Genomic DNA, 18,903 nt, shown 5'->3' on the forward strand with positions numbered 1-18,903 from the left:
ACGACCCAAGACGGTGTCAACGATACATGTAGGTTGAGGGTGCATCAAATCCTCTTCTTTCTCCCTTTTATTTCGTTTTTTTATGTTTGTTTTTTATAGTTTGTTTTTATTCGTTTATCGTTCGTTTATCGATTGTTTAATTAACTATGAAACTAGTTTAGTCCGAGTATGAGTTAAAGTACCACCATGAACACCCGCGTTGACTTGAGATGGGAAGAGAAACCGCTACATCAGTCGGTCGTACACCCCCGTCTCATTTACATATCCTCGTGTTCAAGGTAGGACATAAATAAAACAAGTTTCTAACTTCGCTCTTCGCTTTTGACCCCTTTGTTGTTTCGGCCAATTCGACACACCCTAGGATCCGTTGTATGTTAGTTTAACCTCTGATTGTTAACATATGACATATTTAGACGACATTAGATTAATTTAATAACCTAATTAGACATATTAGGTGGCATCGACATAGCTTTAAAAATCGATTAACAATTCTATAACCTAATTGAATACATCTTTCTTTTCACCTAATTTCTCGCTAGTATAAGAGTGCGTGATTAGCACCTTCTTATTAACACTCGATGAGTTAAATTAATTAGCGAACTTGACCTAATTTGACCCCTTTTGAGCCGTGTAGAATACCCAATTGCAAGACCTCTTTTTAATCGATCAACGTCGTTTATAACTTGTTTTCTAACTCATTTTCTAATCCGTTTCGCAACCATTCGATCTAACCAATGAACCTAACCTAGGAACTAGGGTGGCCTTGTCTTGGCCGTGAGGGTGGCCGTTGGTTTGGGCCGTGAGTCGGCCGTGTCTCCCGTCTTTCTCATTTCGTTCTTCTTTCCTTGTTTATCTTTTGTTCTTTGTTGTTTTGTAGCTTGTAATTTATAGTTTGTTTATCGAGTTGTAATTTTCGAGTTAGTTTTCTTTTATCGAGTCAAAAAACCTCTTTCAAAAAAACCTTAGTCTTGTTTGGTTAGACGGTTGTTCCCCAATGCTTGTAGGAGCGTAGTAAACCGCATGTTGTTTAAAGCAACATGGCCCGGTTTATGCTAATGCATGCTTTGGTGCGTAGCCCTATGTCTAATTCGATAAGATTAAGTGAAAGCACGCATTACGAGGAGTGACCCAAGGCCGTGTGTCATGTAGGCCGTGAGTCACCCCCTTTGTGCACGGTTTTCTAGGCCGAATGGCCGTGTTTTGTGTCGTGTATGGTTCCGTATGTAGCAATTGTATTTAGATCGAGTTGTATCTTTAATTTATCGTTGCGTCGGCATGAAATGCCTGGTTTGTAATAGGTATATCCCAACGGCTCCCCCATTCCTTTTTAAGCCTTGTTTGCTTTGTATGTTGTTAGATTAATCAACCCGCATGCTAAATTACAACTTTGACAAAGTTAGTTTAGTTGCATCTAAATCGACATAGAAACTTCACATGATAGGGTTAAAACAACGTTTGCATATCATACATCGTAGTAGCTATGACCTTGTTTGAACTCCGACACTTGACTTAGTAGAGGCCGTTATTGACGAGCGGGGTTGGGTGTCCTTATGGGCTTCCCAACACGTACCCTCACCCCTTACTCAAGATCTATGGTTTGTGGATCCGTCTAAATACCATTGGATTACGAGAGTCATTCTAATCGAGTGATATAGGGTACAAGTCTTTATCTTTAATCACTCGTAGTCGATTGGCTTTATGCTTTTCGATGAAAGGTGTAAAGTTGACTTGAACGGTTCCAAGTTCCCAAAAACTTGGTGGCGACTCTAATTTGTCTTAATTCGATTCGAAAGAACCTCGAGTCGATTATGCATAGTGTGGATCCCGCGGGACGCAGATTCCCGAGGGCCTTGTCCTGATTTGGCGACTCCACTGGGAAAGAGGACTAGTTACACTTTGTTTCTAGGGTCTTTTCCTCCGAGGTGAAACTTGAAAAGAAAGTGTTGGAAAGTAAAACATTACTCATAGTGCTACGATTCATGCATAAACCCTTAAGGACTTGCCCGGGCCATCCCAGCGTTTCTTCGTGATGCGTGGGGGGCGACGTCCCACTATGCTAGGAAGCTGCACATTGCTCGCTTCCACTTCGCCTCGCGTGGTTCTTGATGGTGGGGACGATCTTCTTGGTACTTTACCTTAAGACACCTTGCTCTATAAGACCGCAAAAGGATGGAGGGCATAGACCTTCTTATAGAAGACTTGCCGAGACTTAGAGATGTCTAGGAGCATACATCCTTATAACATGAGAATGACAATGTGCAATTTGTTTTCCGAGTCTTTTCGAAAATTCCCATGTCCTTTTCAAAACCGAACTTTTGAACAACTTACTTTCAAAATAGCATGGTTTTAAAAACGCGGAATCTTTGCCCAAATAGGACTAGAATTTTCGCCCAAAACAAGCTTTTATAGCGGCATCTTTGCCCATTTCAAATCTCATTTTTTCAAATCGATCTTTCGTTTTTCAAAATCAATCCAAAGTGCCTCTCGAACCTCAACCAAGCATGAAATGCGTCAAGTCGTGTCCAGGTCATGGCCGTGTTAGGCCGGGTGTGTTTCATTCTAAGAGTCTAGAACACGACCTTGTTGGGTCACCCAAGCTCACCTCTTGGGCTTTGACTCATGTTGGTCGACCTTTTGGTCTAGGATAGTCCAAAAAAACGTCCAAGCTAGGCCCTTTAGGACATTTCACTCGAACCCCTGGGCTATGTTAGCCCAATCACGGGTTTAGTCACACCAAGCCCAGTTTAAAATCGAGTTATGACAGTTTGAGTCATGTCGTTTTGTCGAGTCTAAAATGAACCGATGTCTAAATCAAACCGTGAGTCGAACCCTTGTTTAGTCAATATCAAGTCGAGTCTTTGTTTGAGTCAAGTTGGGGTCGAGTCCTTAAGTGTGCAGGGGCTCTTACTTTAAATATTGACTCAGTACGGGGTTTTCTTGTAGAAAGGCCGCCAAAAACCCGACTTCAAGCAATGGAAGATCTTTGTTAACAAGCTCACTGAGGCCGTGAACCTCATGATGACCCGAATGGATGCAATCGAATCTAAGCTGGGTGAAGATTCCCCTCCACCTCTGACTGATCTGGAGAAACGGTTCAAGTTCATTGAGGACCGTCTGAAACTCTCCCAGGGGAAGAACATCCATTACGAAAATGCTAGGGCCTATGCCCCAGTTCAGGATAAGTTGCCCACAAACATGGTACTCACTGATATCCCAAAGTTTAAGGGCACAGAAGATCCAGTCCACCATGTTAAGGCCTATAAGGGGTACTTTAATTGAAGGAGTACTGCGACATGCTCTCGAAATTTTCGCCCAATCTCCGGATGAACACCGAAGGCGTGGTTCTACAATCTGGACCTTAAGAACTTCCCCACTTTCGAAGATATTACGGTGGAGTTACGCAAGCACTATCTTTGACAATGTCGAGATTAAAACCAACATAAGAACATTGGAGGTGATGACACAGAAAGAAAAAGAAGGCTTTACTGAATTCCTTGCAAGATGGCGCGCTGAAAGCGTGAAATTAGCCAAGAAGCCTGAGGAAGTTGAAATGGTAGATAAGTTCGTGAAGAATCTACGACACTGTTTCCGGAATGCTCGAAATACTGAGAATTTCGGTTCTTTCAAAGAATTGATAAGAATCGGGATAAAGGTAGAAGATGATGTCATAAGGGAGAGAGGTGAAAAGCCGAAAGGGTACCAAGAGGCCTCATCGTCTAAGGGCAAGGCCCCAGCAACGGCCCATATTGATGAAGCCATCAATCTCTTAGAAGGGCAATCGAAGAAGCCACAGCGCCAAACACCTAGGGTATTCACCGATATCGGATGCACTTATACATACGCTCTTCAAAGGCTCATAGCCCAAGGAAAGCTAAAGCCTATTGGTCCAACTCCGGACCCTCCCGCTGATCAACAAGGTAAATGGTATAAGCCAAATGCCTACTGTGCCTTTCATCAAGGGAAAGGCCATGATACTGAAAAGTGTTATCGACTGAAGCACGAAATTCAAGACATGATTGAGAGTGGAACACTCCCGATCCCAACTGTTAAACCCAATAACATCACCAATCCATTTGGCGATCACGCCAACTTTGTTTCTGTCGAAGACAATGTCGATTATTCCCATCTTATCCGCCCATGTCACTTGAAAGGGGTGTTTATCGGGAAAATATTTATGGATTGCTTTGAATTCTTGCCAAACCCGAAGAATGAAATTCAAGTCGGGAGTCTTGCTCCAGAATGTACTCCTCTTGTTAACGAAGTTAATAAAGGACAATTCGATTCACCGACCTTCATCATTGGCGTAGATCCTCAGAGGACTACCTTGGGATGGAGGCATACCATCAAAGGGATCAAGGACTAGAACCGAGCATCTAAGCTGACAGCTGAACATGAGAAAGCTCATGACCAGATTTGAAATTATGAGTCGGGATCTGTTTTCTTATTTTAGTCGAGTCGAGTCTAGGACTTTCTTTTCCTGAAGTTGAGTCGTTTGTTCCGCGATGACCTAGGGTGTGTCCTAGGAATCGTTCCTTCGAGTCTGTTAAGCAATTGCCTTTCCAATAAAAAGTTGCAGTTTTGTTTCCAAATATGTCTTGTTTCAAATCCTCAATCATTCCGAAATATGATAAAATGCACAACACACTCAAAGGCATCCCTGGGGTAGAAATATGTCCCGTTTCAAAATGTAAGGTACAATAGGATTCCGTGTTTGATTCCTTTACCTATTCCATGTCTGGCGGTAGAAAACCTCCATCAAAACCAATGCTTAACACAAGCCTTTAGATGATTCTATGATGAACCCGGACTAGCTCCTGGTTTCCATATCGATGACGGAAGGCAAACCTTTTTCCTACATAATCATCCCCTCTCGAAGAGAGAAGATATCAACCCGTTCTAAGAAGGAATTGATAATTCTAACCCAATTAGTTGGCGAAGCCCAGTTTTCAAGGTGTATCCATTTATGACTAAGAGAATGAATAGAAGATCATTTTCAAAGAGAGAAAAAAAAAAGATGAAAAAGAATGAAAAAATGAGAAAAAGAGAAAAAGAGAAAGTTGGAAAAATGAAAAAAAATGAAAAAATGAAAAATGAAAAAGATGAAAGAAAAGGAAAAAAGGAAAAAAAAAAAGATGTTGAAGTCATTGCAGAACGCTTTTGGTTGAATGTCGAAGTTACGGAAGCCAGAAGTCAAGTCAAGTACCCATAGTTGAAGTTCAATGGGCGAAGCCCAAAAGCTTAAGTAGTAACCTCTTTACCCTCTAAGTCCTTCCTGAGACAGTTACAAAGGGATAGTCGAGAATTTTGAGAATCATTCCGCTTGTGTTGTTATACCTAGCCTTTAGGGTCCAGACATGGAAATTTGAACCCACATCATTTTTTCAACCCATTTGCACTCGTGGTTCATCAAACCCGAGACACCCATTCCAACCACATCAGCAGCCATAGCCCTTGGCCTTAGCACCACAAAACAAACCTTCAGAATGAGGGTTAACCATTCCAACTTGTTATTACCAAGCTCCACATCCCAAAAGATCCAAGTCTTTTACACCTAACCCCAAACACGGGATTTAACGGTACTTTACAGGCTAGAATGGGATATGACATGATACCTTAGGTGAAACCTTCGAGTGTGTACGCACAAAAAAACAATGCCAAATTTATGCACCTTGACCGAACTACGTCGGATTTGATTTCGCTCCACGCGAATACGTAGGCAGTCCTTCAGAATAAGGGATTCAATCCACTCATCAACCAAGTTGTCATCTTGTCGGTTTCTTACGGGTCTTAACCAAGTCCAAATGAAGCCACCTTTGTTTGAGACGGTCTTAGTACTCGATGTAAGTTAGGATAAGGATATAGGTTCAGATGAATAGTATCAAGTCTCAGAATGAGCTTTATCGAACGGTTTAGGCAAAGATGCCGAGTCACATAGATGTGAGTTTGTGTTGGGAACAGAAAATATGAAAAACCCGCTGAAAAGAAAGAAGGCGTGGAAGAAAAATAGTAAAAGCCCGCTGAAAAGAAAGAAGGCGGTGGCAAGAAATGATGAATACTCGCTGAAAAGAAAGGAGGCGAGGAGAAGAGTGGCGGAATGTTCCCAACAAGAGTGATGTGTGATGTCCAACTGTTCTCATAAAATCAGTCTGTGTTTAGTGTCTAGGCGAAGCTAACGTTGTTGCTCCATGAGTTTAATCCACCTTGTCAATGCCAAGTGATCTTGATTCCCATGTGCCCTCGGGAGCACGCCCATGCCATACGATATCCCTGTCTCAAGTCTGATGGCCTTGTGATTCCCGTTTGCCATCTTTTGGCGCCAGAATGGCCAATTTACATTTCTACCCCCAATAAGTCAATAATTGAATTAAAACCCGTGCACACTTACGGTTTTATTTTCTTTTTTTGTTTTACGGTAGCGGGCTACGCCCACGTTGTTTACGGGTCGTCAGAGAGTGTCCGAGTCGTATTTCTGCTCGCCCGTCAAGGTTCGATTTCAAAATGCCAAAGATTTGAATTCAAATTTCAAAAACTTTTTGCATCAAATTTTGGGTCGACGACCCAACATCCAAGTGATTCATTTCAAATTCAAAATTTGGGTCGATAGCCCAATTATTCAAAATTTTCAACATGTTCAAATTTTGAGTCGATGACCCGATCTTTCAAACTCAAATATCGGGTCGATGACCCAACATTCCAAGTGATGTCAAATTCAAACTCCGGTCGATGGCCGGTTTTTCAAAATTTTCAAATTCAATTTTGGTCGATGACCCGAGATTTCAAATGATCTAATTTTAGGATCGATGATCCAAATGTGCTTAAGTGATGATTATTGCTAGTACATTTTCTACGTTTCAAATATAGCAGGATATGCTTCAACTGGGGGCTCTAAAGTCTTCGACTTTAGAGCCATTCAAATCGGGGCTCTGCGAAGCCGTTGGCTTGAGAGACCATTATCAAGATGTAAAGGATGACATCCACCAAGAATTCAATTCAATTAATGGAAGAATTCCGTAGCTGAAAGCAAATGATGAAAGCGGCGGCAACCTCCTCGGAAAGTCCCGTCCCATTTGGACAAACGCCCGGAGATGATAAGTTTTGGGCAAATGTCAACGGATGATGAATTTTGGACAAATGCGTGCAGATGATAAACTTTGGGCATGTGTCGGTGATTCCGAACTACGACGGGTTTGATTCCGTCGAAACGGATACGTAGGCGCCTAAGGATAAGGCTCAACCCACCATTTATGCAATTTATGGGTCGATGACCAACGATGATATTTCGACGCAACGGAAGCAAGAGTCAATCCCCAACGAAGTTTCAGGTATGATCTCTTCTTATGGTCAAGCGAGCTTATACGCAAGTCTAATGGACTATAAACGACCATGAGAATCCTCGGTCGAAAGGGACTGGGGTATACTTTGACTTTCGCCTTGTCCAAGCCTCGGTCAAAGTGGGGGCTCTCAGAGATACCCGTATCCGTCGATATTGGAATTTATAGAGAACCCGACAAACACCGATGATGATAGGACACATGTATTCTTTAGTTGTCATTGTCATTATTTGGGTTCGTTTTACGATGTAGAATGGGCGTCGTCGATGAAGTATTTTATTAATTTAAATGATATTTAAATTAATGTTTTTTTAGTGAGTTCATTTTATTAATTTAAATGATATTTAAATTATGGTTTTTTAGGTGAATTCAATTTATTTTATTTTATTTTGAATTTATTTTCCCAAGTTTATTTTATTGAAAATAAAATAAATAATTGATTTGAAAAATCATTTTATGAATATATTTGATTTGAAAAATCATTTATTTTAATGTGTTAATTGATTTGAAAAATCGTTTTTAAACGCGAAGAAAACTCGTTTTAAAAGCATGTTTTTGAGCTCGATTTCAGCTCGGTTTTTGGGCCCGTTTTCTTTACGACTTGGCACGAATATCGAGTACACTAACCAACCTAAGCCTCTACCCATCCACCCTTGTTCGAACCCCCTATCCACGGCCCAAATTCCATCCCCAAACACCCCCAACCAGCCCGCGATACAAATGACCCCCCTGTTTTGCGTGATGAATCCCGAGCCCAAAACCCGCTCCAAATATCACCAAAACCTGTACCCATTAACCCTAACCCATACCCTAGTATCCTACCCATATTACCCTAGCTTAATCACCAAGAAAACCCCTCTCAAACCCTCACAAAAGCTGCTGGACAGCAGCTATGCGTGAGCAGGAGCCCGCCTCTCCCTCTCTTTTACCCTACTTTAACTCCCTATAAATACCACCCCTTCACCATACATTCATTCCTCTAAGTTCTCTATACATCCTACCATCACCCATAAGCTTTAAACCTCAGAAACAAACCCTAATTGCCTCTCAAAAACCCTCCCCAAAACTGACATACAAACTGAAACTGTTTGTGTGTCCTCCTCGAAAAGCAACTCGTTCCTCCATCAAACCTCCATCAAAACTCGATTTTCTTGTTCCTAATTAACCACATAACATCCATCTACACATTAGAAAAAGATTTACGAGCCAAATTGCCCTTGAGAGTACACGAAATCCCTCGAAAAAGCAGTGTTACACACTGTTTTTGATGATTTATTCTTGTCTGTCCAGTTCTGTTTGTGCTCGTTTTTCGTGTCCAATAACCCAAAACGAGCAGGGGTTGCTTTAAGATCCCTGTTCTCCTCTCTTTCTAGTTTTCAAAACATCTTTTAAATCGAATTTTCGTCGTGAAACGAGGGAGAAATCATCGTTTGAAAGTTGCTGTCCAGATTTGTCAAAAAACGCGTGTTTGCTTGTTTCTTCGTCGACGACGGCCTCTCGAGATAAAATCTACCATCGATTACGACCCAAGACGGTGTCAACGATACATGTAGGTTGAGGGTGCATCAAATCCTCTTCTTTCTCCCTTTTATTTCGTTTTTTTATGTTTGTTTTTTATAGTTTGTTTTTATTCGTTTATCGTTCGTTTATCGATTGTTTAATTAACTATGAAACTAGTTTAGTCCGAGTATGAGTTAAAGTACCACCATGAACACCCGCGTTGACTTGAGATGGGAAGAGAAACCGCTACATCAGTCGGTCGTACACCCCCGTCTCATTTACATATCCTCGTGTTCAAGGTAGGACATAAATAAAACGAATTTCTAACTTCGCTCTTCGCTTTTGACCCCTTTGTTGTTTCGGCCAATTCGACACACCCTAGGATCCGTTGTATGTTAGTTTAACCTCTGATTGTTAACATATGACATATTTAGACGACATTAGATTAATTTAATAACCTAATTAGACATATTAGGTGGCATCGACATAGCTTTAAAAATCGATTAACAATTCTATAACCTAATTGAATACATCTTTCTTTTCACCTAATTTCTCGCTAGTATAAGAGTGCGTGATTAGCACCTTCTTATTAACACTCAATGAGTTAAATTAATTAGCGAACTTGACCTAATTTGACCCCTTTTGAGCCGTGTAGAATACCCAATTGCAAGACCTCTTTTTAATCGATCAACGTCGTTTATAACTTGTTTTCTAACTCATTTTCTAATCCGTTTCGCAACCATTCGATCTAACCAATGAACCTAACCTAGGAACTAGGGTGGCCTTGTCTTGGCCGTGAGGGTGGCCGTTGGTTTGGGCCGTGAGTCGGCCGTGTCTCCCGTCTTTCTCATTTCGTTCTTCTTTCCTTGTTTATCTTTTGTTCTTTGTTGTTTTGTAGCTTGTAATTTATAGTTTGTTTATCGAGTTGTAATTTTCGAGTTAGTTTTCTTTTATCGAGTCAAAAAACCTCTTTCAAAAAAACCTTAGTCTTGTTTGGTTAGACGGTTGTTCCCCAATGCTTGTAGGAGCGTAGTAAACCGCATGTTGTTTAAAGCAACATGGCCCGGTTTATGCTAATGCATGCTTTGGTGCGTAGCCCTATGTCTAATTCGATAAGATTAAGTGAAAGCACGCATTACGAGGAGTGACCCAAGGCCGTGTGTCATGTAGGCCGTGAGTCACCCCCTTTGTGCACGGTTTTCTAGGCCGAATGGCCGTGTTTTGTGTCGTGTATGGTTCCGTATGTAGCAATTGTATTTAGATCGAGTTGTATCTTTAATTTATCGTTGCGTCGGCATGAAATGCCTGGTTTGTAATAGGTAGATCTCAACGGCTCCCCCATTCCCCTTTAAGCCTTGTTTGCTTTGTATGTTGTTAGATTAATCAACCCGCATGCTAAATTACAACTTTGACAAAGTTAGTTTAGTTGCATCTAAATCGACATAGAAACTTCACATGATAGGGTTAAAACAACGTTTGCATATCATACATCGTAGTAGCTATGACCTTGTTTGAACTCCGACACTTGACTTAGTAGAGGCCGTTATTGACGGGCGGGGTTGGGTGTCCTTATGGGCTTCCCAACACGTACCCTCACCCCTTACTCAAGATCTATGGTTTGTGGATCCGTCTAAATACCATTGGATTACGAGAGTCATTCTAATCGAGTGATATAGGGTACAAGTCTTTATCTTTAATCACTCGTAGTCGATTGGCTTTATGCTTTTCGATGAAAGGTGTAAAGTTGACTTGAACGGTTCCAAGTTCCCAAAAAACTTGGTGGCGACTCTAATTTGTCTTAATTCGATTCGAAAGAACCTCGAGTCGATTATGCCTGGTGTGGATCCCGCGGACGCAGTTCCCGAGGGCCTTGTCCACAATGATCTATTACAGTACCCTATTTTATTTCCTTTTGGCGAAACAGGTTGGCATCGTCGTATCTACCGATTCAATCCCAATCGTCGACGTCGTCCTGATTGCCCTGATTTTCCGATCAATGAAATTCTAATACAAACAGCGGACGATCTTCTTCAGAACGAAGAACAAGGTCCGCATCTTTATATTCTCTTTTTCAAAATAAATTTTTATCCTATCTCTTTTCCTCAATCCAATACCGTCCTCTGCCTTCTATTGACAGTGGCAGGTACTTCGGAATCAGACAAAAAAGTTTCTTGCAGAGAATATTACTGCTACCGACTTCAGATTCGTCCCGCTGATTCTTCGATATTGTTAAGAAGTGGTCGTCTTCTGCAACAATATACGGTTGATATGTATATTAAAATTGAGACGACTCGACTCGATTACATAAGAAATAATCAGAATATAATTCGAGCTGACTTATATCAAGGAATTATAGACAGCCATGCCGCGGGGCAGAGATCTGGTGCGAACATGGGTCGTTGCTTCATATTGCCAGCCAGCTTCATTGGATGCGATCGTGATTTTAGACGTCGCTATCTTTCTTCGATGACTGTGGTGCAGCGGTACGAAAAGCCAGATATATTTCTGACAATGACATGCAACCCCCGTTGGCCAGAAATTGAGCGCGAACTATCACCTTTTGAGGAAGCTCGGAAACGGACGACCTTATTTGCGGGTCTTTCGAGCGAAATTGTTTGAGTTGAAGAAAGACATCTGCGTGCGTAAAATATTTGGCAATGTAGCTGGATACGTTTACGTCATTGAATTTCAAAAAAGAGGTCTGCCACATGCCCATTTTCTAATCATTCTTGATTCGGCGAGTAAAATAAGGACTCCGGGTCAATATGACGATTTCGTCTGTGCGGAGTTGCCTAACATCACTGAAAACCCACATCTATACTCTTCAGTTGTTCGCCACATGATGCACGACCCTTGCGGTAGAGCTAATTCTTCAAATCCCTGCATGAAAAATGATAGATGTAAAAACCACTACCCTCGTGATTTTGCAGATACGACAACTACTGGCCGTGATTCATATCCTATATATCGTAGAAGAAATACCTGCATTCATGTAATTGTTCGAGGATCAGAGCTCAATAATCAATGGGTTGTTCCATACAATCCTTTTCTTTTGGCCAAATATGACTGCCACTTAAACGTAGAAATATGTTCTACCATTAAAGCAGTTAAATACATGTACAAGTACGTTTATAAGGGCCACGATCGAGTGTCGTTTTGTCATTTATCGATCCTAGCAATCGGTCTTCGTTTGACGAGATTACTGCTTACCAATCTGCTCGCTGGATTACTCCACCAGAAGCCACGTGGCGGATTTTTGGATTTCATTTGAATGGGATACATCCTAACGTTGTCCCATTACAAGTGCACCTACCAAACATGCAGACTGTTAGTTTTCACCCCTGGGAGAACCTTGATAACGTCTTAGATGACGACACACGTAAAAGAACAATGTTAACGGCTTTCTTCGAGCGGAATTTGAATGACAACTTTGCTAAGACGTTGTTATACAATCAATTTCCAGAACATTATGTATGGCATGATCGAAAAAAAAGATAAATTCTGGACTCCGCGTGAGAAAGGGTTTGCCTTAGGCCGTTTGGTGTACGCAAATCCATCTGAAGGAGAGCGCTACTATTTACGTCTTCTTCTAGCAAACGTTCGAGGACCTACATCCTTTGACGACCTGAAATCCATTAATGGCATAATGTGTACTTCATTTCAAGATTCCGCATTCAGGCGAGGTTTGCTTGAAGCAGATGATTCTATTGAAGAATGCTTAGAAGAAGCCTCACGGTATCAGATGCCAGGTGCGCTTCGTAGATTGTTTTCAACTTTACTCATTTACTGTCATCCAAAAAACCCTAGATTGCTTTGGGATAAATTTTACCCATTATTCTCAGAGGACTATGCATATGCATTTCCATCACAAAGGCGAAAGGTACTACAACTGACTCTTCGAAATATTTCTTATATGGTCGAATCAATGGCTAAAAGTTTCAGTGCTTTTGATTTTGGGGATTTGAAATTGGATGACATAGATGTAGACAGATCCAACATGAAAGAAATTGAAGAAGAACTTAATATTCCAATAAGTTTTGAGGAATTAAATATTGTGCACATGCTTAATACAGAACAACGGTACGCTTATGACACAATTTACAGAAGAGTTATAAAAAATGAAAGAGGGTCTTTTTTCTTAGACGGGCCTGGTGGTACAGGAAAAACTTTTTTGTATAAAACATTGCTTGCAAATCTCAGAGTCAAAGGTATTATTGCAATTACAGTTGCAAGCTCAGGTATTGCTGCCGCCAATCTCCCTGGTGGCAGAACATGTAATTCTCGATTCAAGATACCTCTTGATATCGAAGAGAATCAAAGTTCGCAAATCTCAAAACAAAGTTCCCTAGCAGAACTGATTCGTGCATGTAGATTAATCATTTGGGATGAGGCACCTATGGCAAAACGTCAAGCCATTGAACACTTTGAAAATACCATGCGTGATGTTTGCTCAAGTAACCTTCTTTTTGGTGGTAAAATTGTTGTATTTGGTGGAGACTTCCGACAGGTGCTGCCTATTATACCGAAAAGTACATTGCGAGAGGCAATCAATTCAAGTTTTGTGATGTCTCCGTTGTGGCCAAAACTTGAAAAAATCCATTTAACTGTAAATATGCGTGCCATGCGCGATCCAGCATTTGGTAATTTTGTTTTAGGTGTTGGTAACGGCTCACATCCCTATGAAAATGGAGAGGATATCAAATTACCAAGATCAATCGTTATATCTGGAACAGAGGAACATGAACTAATAGAACGGCTGATTGATACAATATATCCAGACATACAACTAATAACTACAGATCCATCATTAACTACGACAAGAGCAATATTGACACCAAAAAATGATGATGCACAAACTATAAATGCTATGTTAGTTTCAAAACAAGAAGGTGAACCATTTACCTACAGGAGCTTCGATGAAGCAACAGACATAGAATCTGCGCAAAGTATCCTCTGAGAATTTCTAAATACACTGCAGCCAAGCGGTCTTCCACCACATGAATTGATATTGAAAAAGAATAGTCCCATTATTTTGTTAAGGAATTTAGATCCAACTTCTGGACTTTACAATGGTACACGGCTTATATGCAAAGGCTTTGATCGAAATGTTATTGACGCAGAAATTGCTGTCGGTCACCACAAGGGCAAAAGAGTTTTTATACCAAGAATTCCACTTCAACCATCCCCTACTGACAAATTTCCTTTTCAATTCAAAAGAAAACAGTTTCCCATAAAATTAAGTTTTGCAATGACTATCAATAAAGCACAAGGTCAAACACTTGGTAAAGTTGGTATATATCTACCACGTCCTGTATTTTCCCACGGCCAGCTATACGTTGCTCTTTCAAGAGCAACTCAAAGTTCAGATGTCACAGTAGCAGTTCTTCCGCATTGTAATTTGAATGACAGTTGGAGACGTACCAGAAATATTGTATGCTATGAAGTACTACATAATGCTAGATAAAAGTAAATGGAGCTTTCTAAAATTTATGTAATTACTTTTTTTCCTAGATTTGTTACTCCAGTAGTGTTGCTGTACATATTTTTTTTTGCTTACAGTTTTTGTTTTTAACTTTATTGGTATGTAATTTTCTCTTTTTGGCATTTTATATTTTGTTTTTCTTTTTGTGATTACAAAAAAATCAGTGTGTACAACGTAGTTACCTCCATTTCTTTATGATTTTCGTATTAAAATAATTTTATTTCTTGCGTCATCGTTAAATTTTATTCATGTCCTGCTGCACTATCCCTTAAAAAGGGAAAATAAAAACCGCCGTCTGTCAGCTATTGAAAAATTTGTTCGGCCAATAATTGTTCTGCCTAAAATATAAAAACGCTATCTTATATGACTTCCTCTATGTTTGTGCTTCTGTATTTGTTTTTACTTCGTTTTCATTGTTATACTTTCTCGACATATATTCTGACTTCAATATCTTAACCTAAAATATCTTATTTTGTAGATTGAAATGACTCCTCCAAGAATCCCGCTTGCCTCTGTAAATGATCAGACTCGGAACTTCGCAATAGTCGTACGGCTGGACTCCTTACTCGCTTCCAAAAAGGCAAGGGTAGGAGATAAAACTCTTCAAAATTTGCTCTTCAGTGATACAGAGGTATAAATCAAAATATTATACAAAATATACTTATTGTTTGCAGCTGGAATTACTAACGTTTTCTAAGTTTTCTTTTGCACTTTTACTTATGCATCAGGGAACAAAAATGTCAGCAACTATCTATGAGGAAGATATTGTTTATTATAAAGACATTTTCCATGAAGGTCACGAGTATGAAATTCCAAATCCAATCATTAAACTCATTCCTGAAAAATTCAGATATGAAAACAATATCTATCAAATGACATTGAAAGGAGGTATGGATGTAGTTGATCTCGGTCCCACTGAAAATGAAAGGACATACTGGGTTCCAGTAAATGCAATAACAAGTTGTCTAGATCGCAAAGAACGCTTTGGTGATTGCCACTATTTTTTATCATATTTGTTATTTTATATAAGTTTGACAAATTTTGTTGCTCACAATTTTTCCTTTTTTTCCATGTAGATATAGTTGGCATAGCTATTTCTATTGGAACCTTAAAAACAGTTACGACGAGAATGTCTGGTGATACCCAACAAGCAAGAGACATAGTTGTTGTTGACCAGAGGTAACAAACTTAAGAAATGCAATTTTTCAATGCCTATTTTGTAAAAAATTTCTTCTATTTCACTTTACCTCTACATACAGGATGCAGCCTGTCGTTGTAACCGCTTGGCGTTTGAATGCTTTAGAACCTACAGAAAAAATTGCACGTATCATAGAATCTTTACCAGTTGTGCAGATCACTCGGGTTAGAGCAGCCAGATTTGGAGGTATGTTACCGTATTTTAAAATAATTATCAACTTTATCAAGTATATGATAAAACAATACAATACACAGGGGGTTGCTGGGGTACTACCCGTTTTTCAAGCATCATACTAGACAAAGCGATATTTCAAGTAGCGGAATTACGGATATGGTATGATAAAATTTAATTTTATGCAGTTTAAGCTCATATTCAGCCCAATCTTACTAACGCCTAAATGCAGGGCAAATAACAATAAAGAGAATCTCAGAAGTGCTGCTATTACTTATGAAGCAAATGCTGGAGTCGAAAACTCAACAAATCGAGGCGAAAGTTCAACAAATCGCGGCATCTCAACTGAAAACATAGAGACTTTGCTCCCAATAAGTTCTCTTGCAGATCAAGAGGTAAATCTTTACACAAATATAAGTATGGCTGACACTTGAAAAACAATATATTTTACATAAATAACATTTACTGATTTCATTGTTCACCGATTTATAGGAAAAAAAAATTATACACATACAAGGAAAAATAAAGTCCATCACAAATCCAGGTGACTTTGTGTACACATCATGTAATGTCTGTAGAAAAGGCACCTCTGTCCCAGTTGGGGAAATCTTTAAGTGTACCCTTTCCGATAAACCTCATGAAGGCATTTCAAAAGCCACGTAAGTAAAATGCACTATTTTCTTCGTTACAACTTATAATCTGCCAATAATCTGCCAGTATATAAAATGTCTAACATTATTACTTTTCGTTTATAATAGCTGCGCTCTTAGAATTATTTTCAGCGACAACACAGGTGAAATGCGTTTCACGCTTTTCGATTCGCTGGCAGAAGTAGTTCTACAAAAACGTACCGTTGAAGTTTTTGCTCTGTCACCAGAGGTAGCGTTATCCTGAAATCCTTTTCCTATTAGTAATTTATAGTTATCTATTACAATTTTATACTATAGTCTATGACTAATATTATTTATCTCTTTTAGGAACGGCTATCCTTAATCGATGAAGCTCTTCTTAGAATAAAGGATCGTGAATTTGTTATAAAACTGTGGTCATTCGACGTTGGTGGGCCAGTGAGACAAATACGTTTTCGTCCGCAGCATATTAAAGAAACACAACTTTAGAGCAACGAAAGCATTTTCCAAATCGGTATAAGCTTAGTTTCTTGTTGGAAAGAAGACTACTTAATCTGTGAACTCTTTTCTTAATTAGTTTACCTTTTTCTTTTTACTTAGAAAAGACGCGACTTACTTACATATGTATCGGGTTTTGCGTTTTAATAATGACTTCCCTCTTTGTTTTATTTGGTCATCCTCTAACGTCTGATGATCTTCATCGTCGTTTGGCTAATCGTAAACATATACGAATTAAAAATTGAGCATTCATATATGCCCTCATGATACATTAATGATTTCAAGTGAAGGATTAAGTTATATTGTTACAGGTACGCACCTAATTTAACAAAATTTATGCTATTGGCGGTTTGAAATACTCCTAAATGACTAATTATAGGTACATTATATACCAGAAAAGTCAATCCATTGTATAGTTGTGTAAACGTAACCGTTACCGTTATAAAACACCAATGGCCGTTTATTTATTTCAGAATAATACGTACCAAGTCTACTATAATAGAAGAAAAAATTGTATTAGTAGTGCACTAGTGCATATGATAATTAAGTATCTCCATTATCAAACACCAATGCTTTCAAAGTAGCATTCAACATTGTTAAAAATGATGCTTTTTTGGGTTTATATAATGGTTTATCACCTGCTTTAAGTACACATTTATTTTATATTCCTATTAAAATTGTTGGTTCTGAAGAATAAAGGAATTCTAATGTTGTTTTCAATGGTGATGATCATGATGATGTTTATATTTTTTCTAAGAATTTTGTTGTTAGGTTATTTGAGGTTATTGCTCAGGTGTTCAGTTTTGCTATTTCTTGTTTAAAACCATCTTAAAGTAAAATAGGGGTTTGTTGTAAATGTTGATTCTTTTGATTGATTCAAGTTTCTGATTTGATTGCTAACATGTTAAACAAAAATTGTCATTTAAGATGGCTCTATCTGTCTAAAACAGGTAAAGTATCGTATCACCCTTCTTTATTAAAAGACTCTAATTTTGTTTTCATTGTTCTAGCTGTTGATTATTTGACCTGGGATTTAACATTTTGAATATCTGAGTGTTGATGATGTTCTCTGATTGTTTGATGTAGTTAGTTGTCTTCTGATAATGTTATGTTAATGCCATTTGCTCTTACATACTCCCTCCATCCCGGTCAATTTTTGTCCTTTGTTTTTGGCCTTTCTTAGCACAAAGAACAAGGAAAGGGAATAGAGTTATCCCACCCAGTCCAATACTCCAAACAACTATCCGAATCTTGAAAATAGTCTTGCATTTTCCAAATGAAACTGGCAACTGGAAAATGTAGAAATCAGGTAGGCTGCTAATCACCTGAATGAAAAGAGGGAAATTTGAGGTAGAGAAATTGTAGTGTGGCTTTGCTTTTGAACGTAATGGATTGTTTGTGGATAAATCGTGAGGAATATTTATTAGCTTTTGACAATTTGCTAGGTTAGTCATTTTCTTTCCTGTCCTGACCAATACAATGTAGCTGATGCGTTGCTGTGTACTGAAAACACTGCTGTGATTGAATATTACTACTCAATTGTCTTGTTTAGTACATTATTGACTTTAGAGATGAATAAATCTGGTTTGAATTTTCAACTGTATATCAAAACTGTCACTGTTTTCTTCAATACTGCACGACATTAATGTTCCAGTAACTGTAAGGATATAGAAACACATCTTGAAATTATATGTTACCCCATATTTTGCTCAATTTTAGATTCTCAACTTTTGATCAAAAATCCACACTTTTTCTCCTCATTTTTCTCCCCTCAATCCACCAGATATTTCTTCTCAAGGTCAGTTTATTTACTATTTCCATCTTTTTTCATTTTCTGTACAACTTTAGCTTCTTCACCATTTTTTTTCCATGAATGTTTCATCAATTATACCCATGTCATCGTCATGGTTTTAGGGTCAGTCGGTGATCCTAATTAATGGGCAGATTCCAATTTCCCGTTTCTTCCCCAAAAATCATGTCTTTGTATATGCACTTCATAATTTTTTGTAGGTTGTCTGTGATTTGTTATCTATTATGATGATGGGTGTTAAGGGTAGTTATGATTCGGTTAAGTAATGGAGATGTGAGGCAAAT

General features: G+C 39.0%; 1 protein-coding gene across 1 annotated transcript; it reads left to right on the plus strand.

Annotated features, from left to right (window-relative positions):
- The first annotated feature begins 12,300 nt into the window (after window positions 1-12,300).
- On the plus strand, window positions 12,301-13,788 carry LOC141638631 (uncharacterized). The gene has a single exon (XM_074447973.1). It carries the CDS (start codon window positions 12,301-12,303, stop codon window positions 13,786-13,788), a length of 1,488 nt encoding a protein of 495 aa, XP_074304074.1.
- The last annotated feature ends 5,115 nt before the right edge of the window (window positions 13,789-18,903 follow it).

Source organism: Silene latifolia, unplaced genomic scaffold (genome assembly GCF_048544455.1).
Source record: "Silene latifolia isolate original U9 population unplaced genomic scaffold, ASM4854445v1 scaffold_200, whole genome shotgun sequence".
NCBI classification, from domain to species: domain Eukaryota; kingdom Viridiplantae; phylum Streptophyta; class Magnoliopsida; order Caryophyllales; family Caryophyllaceae; genus Silene; species Silene latifolia.

Excerpts from the sequence above, each read along its gene's own strand:
- LOC141638631 (XM_074447973.1), top strand. The coding sequence starts at position 12,301 with ATGTATGGCATGATCGAAAAAAAAGATAAATTCTGGACTCCGCGTGAG.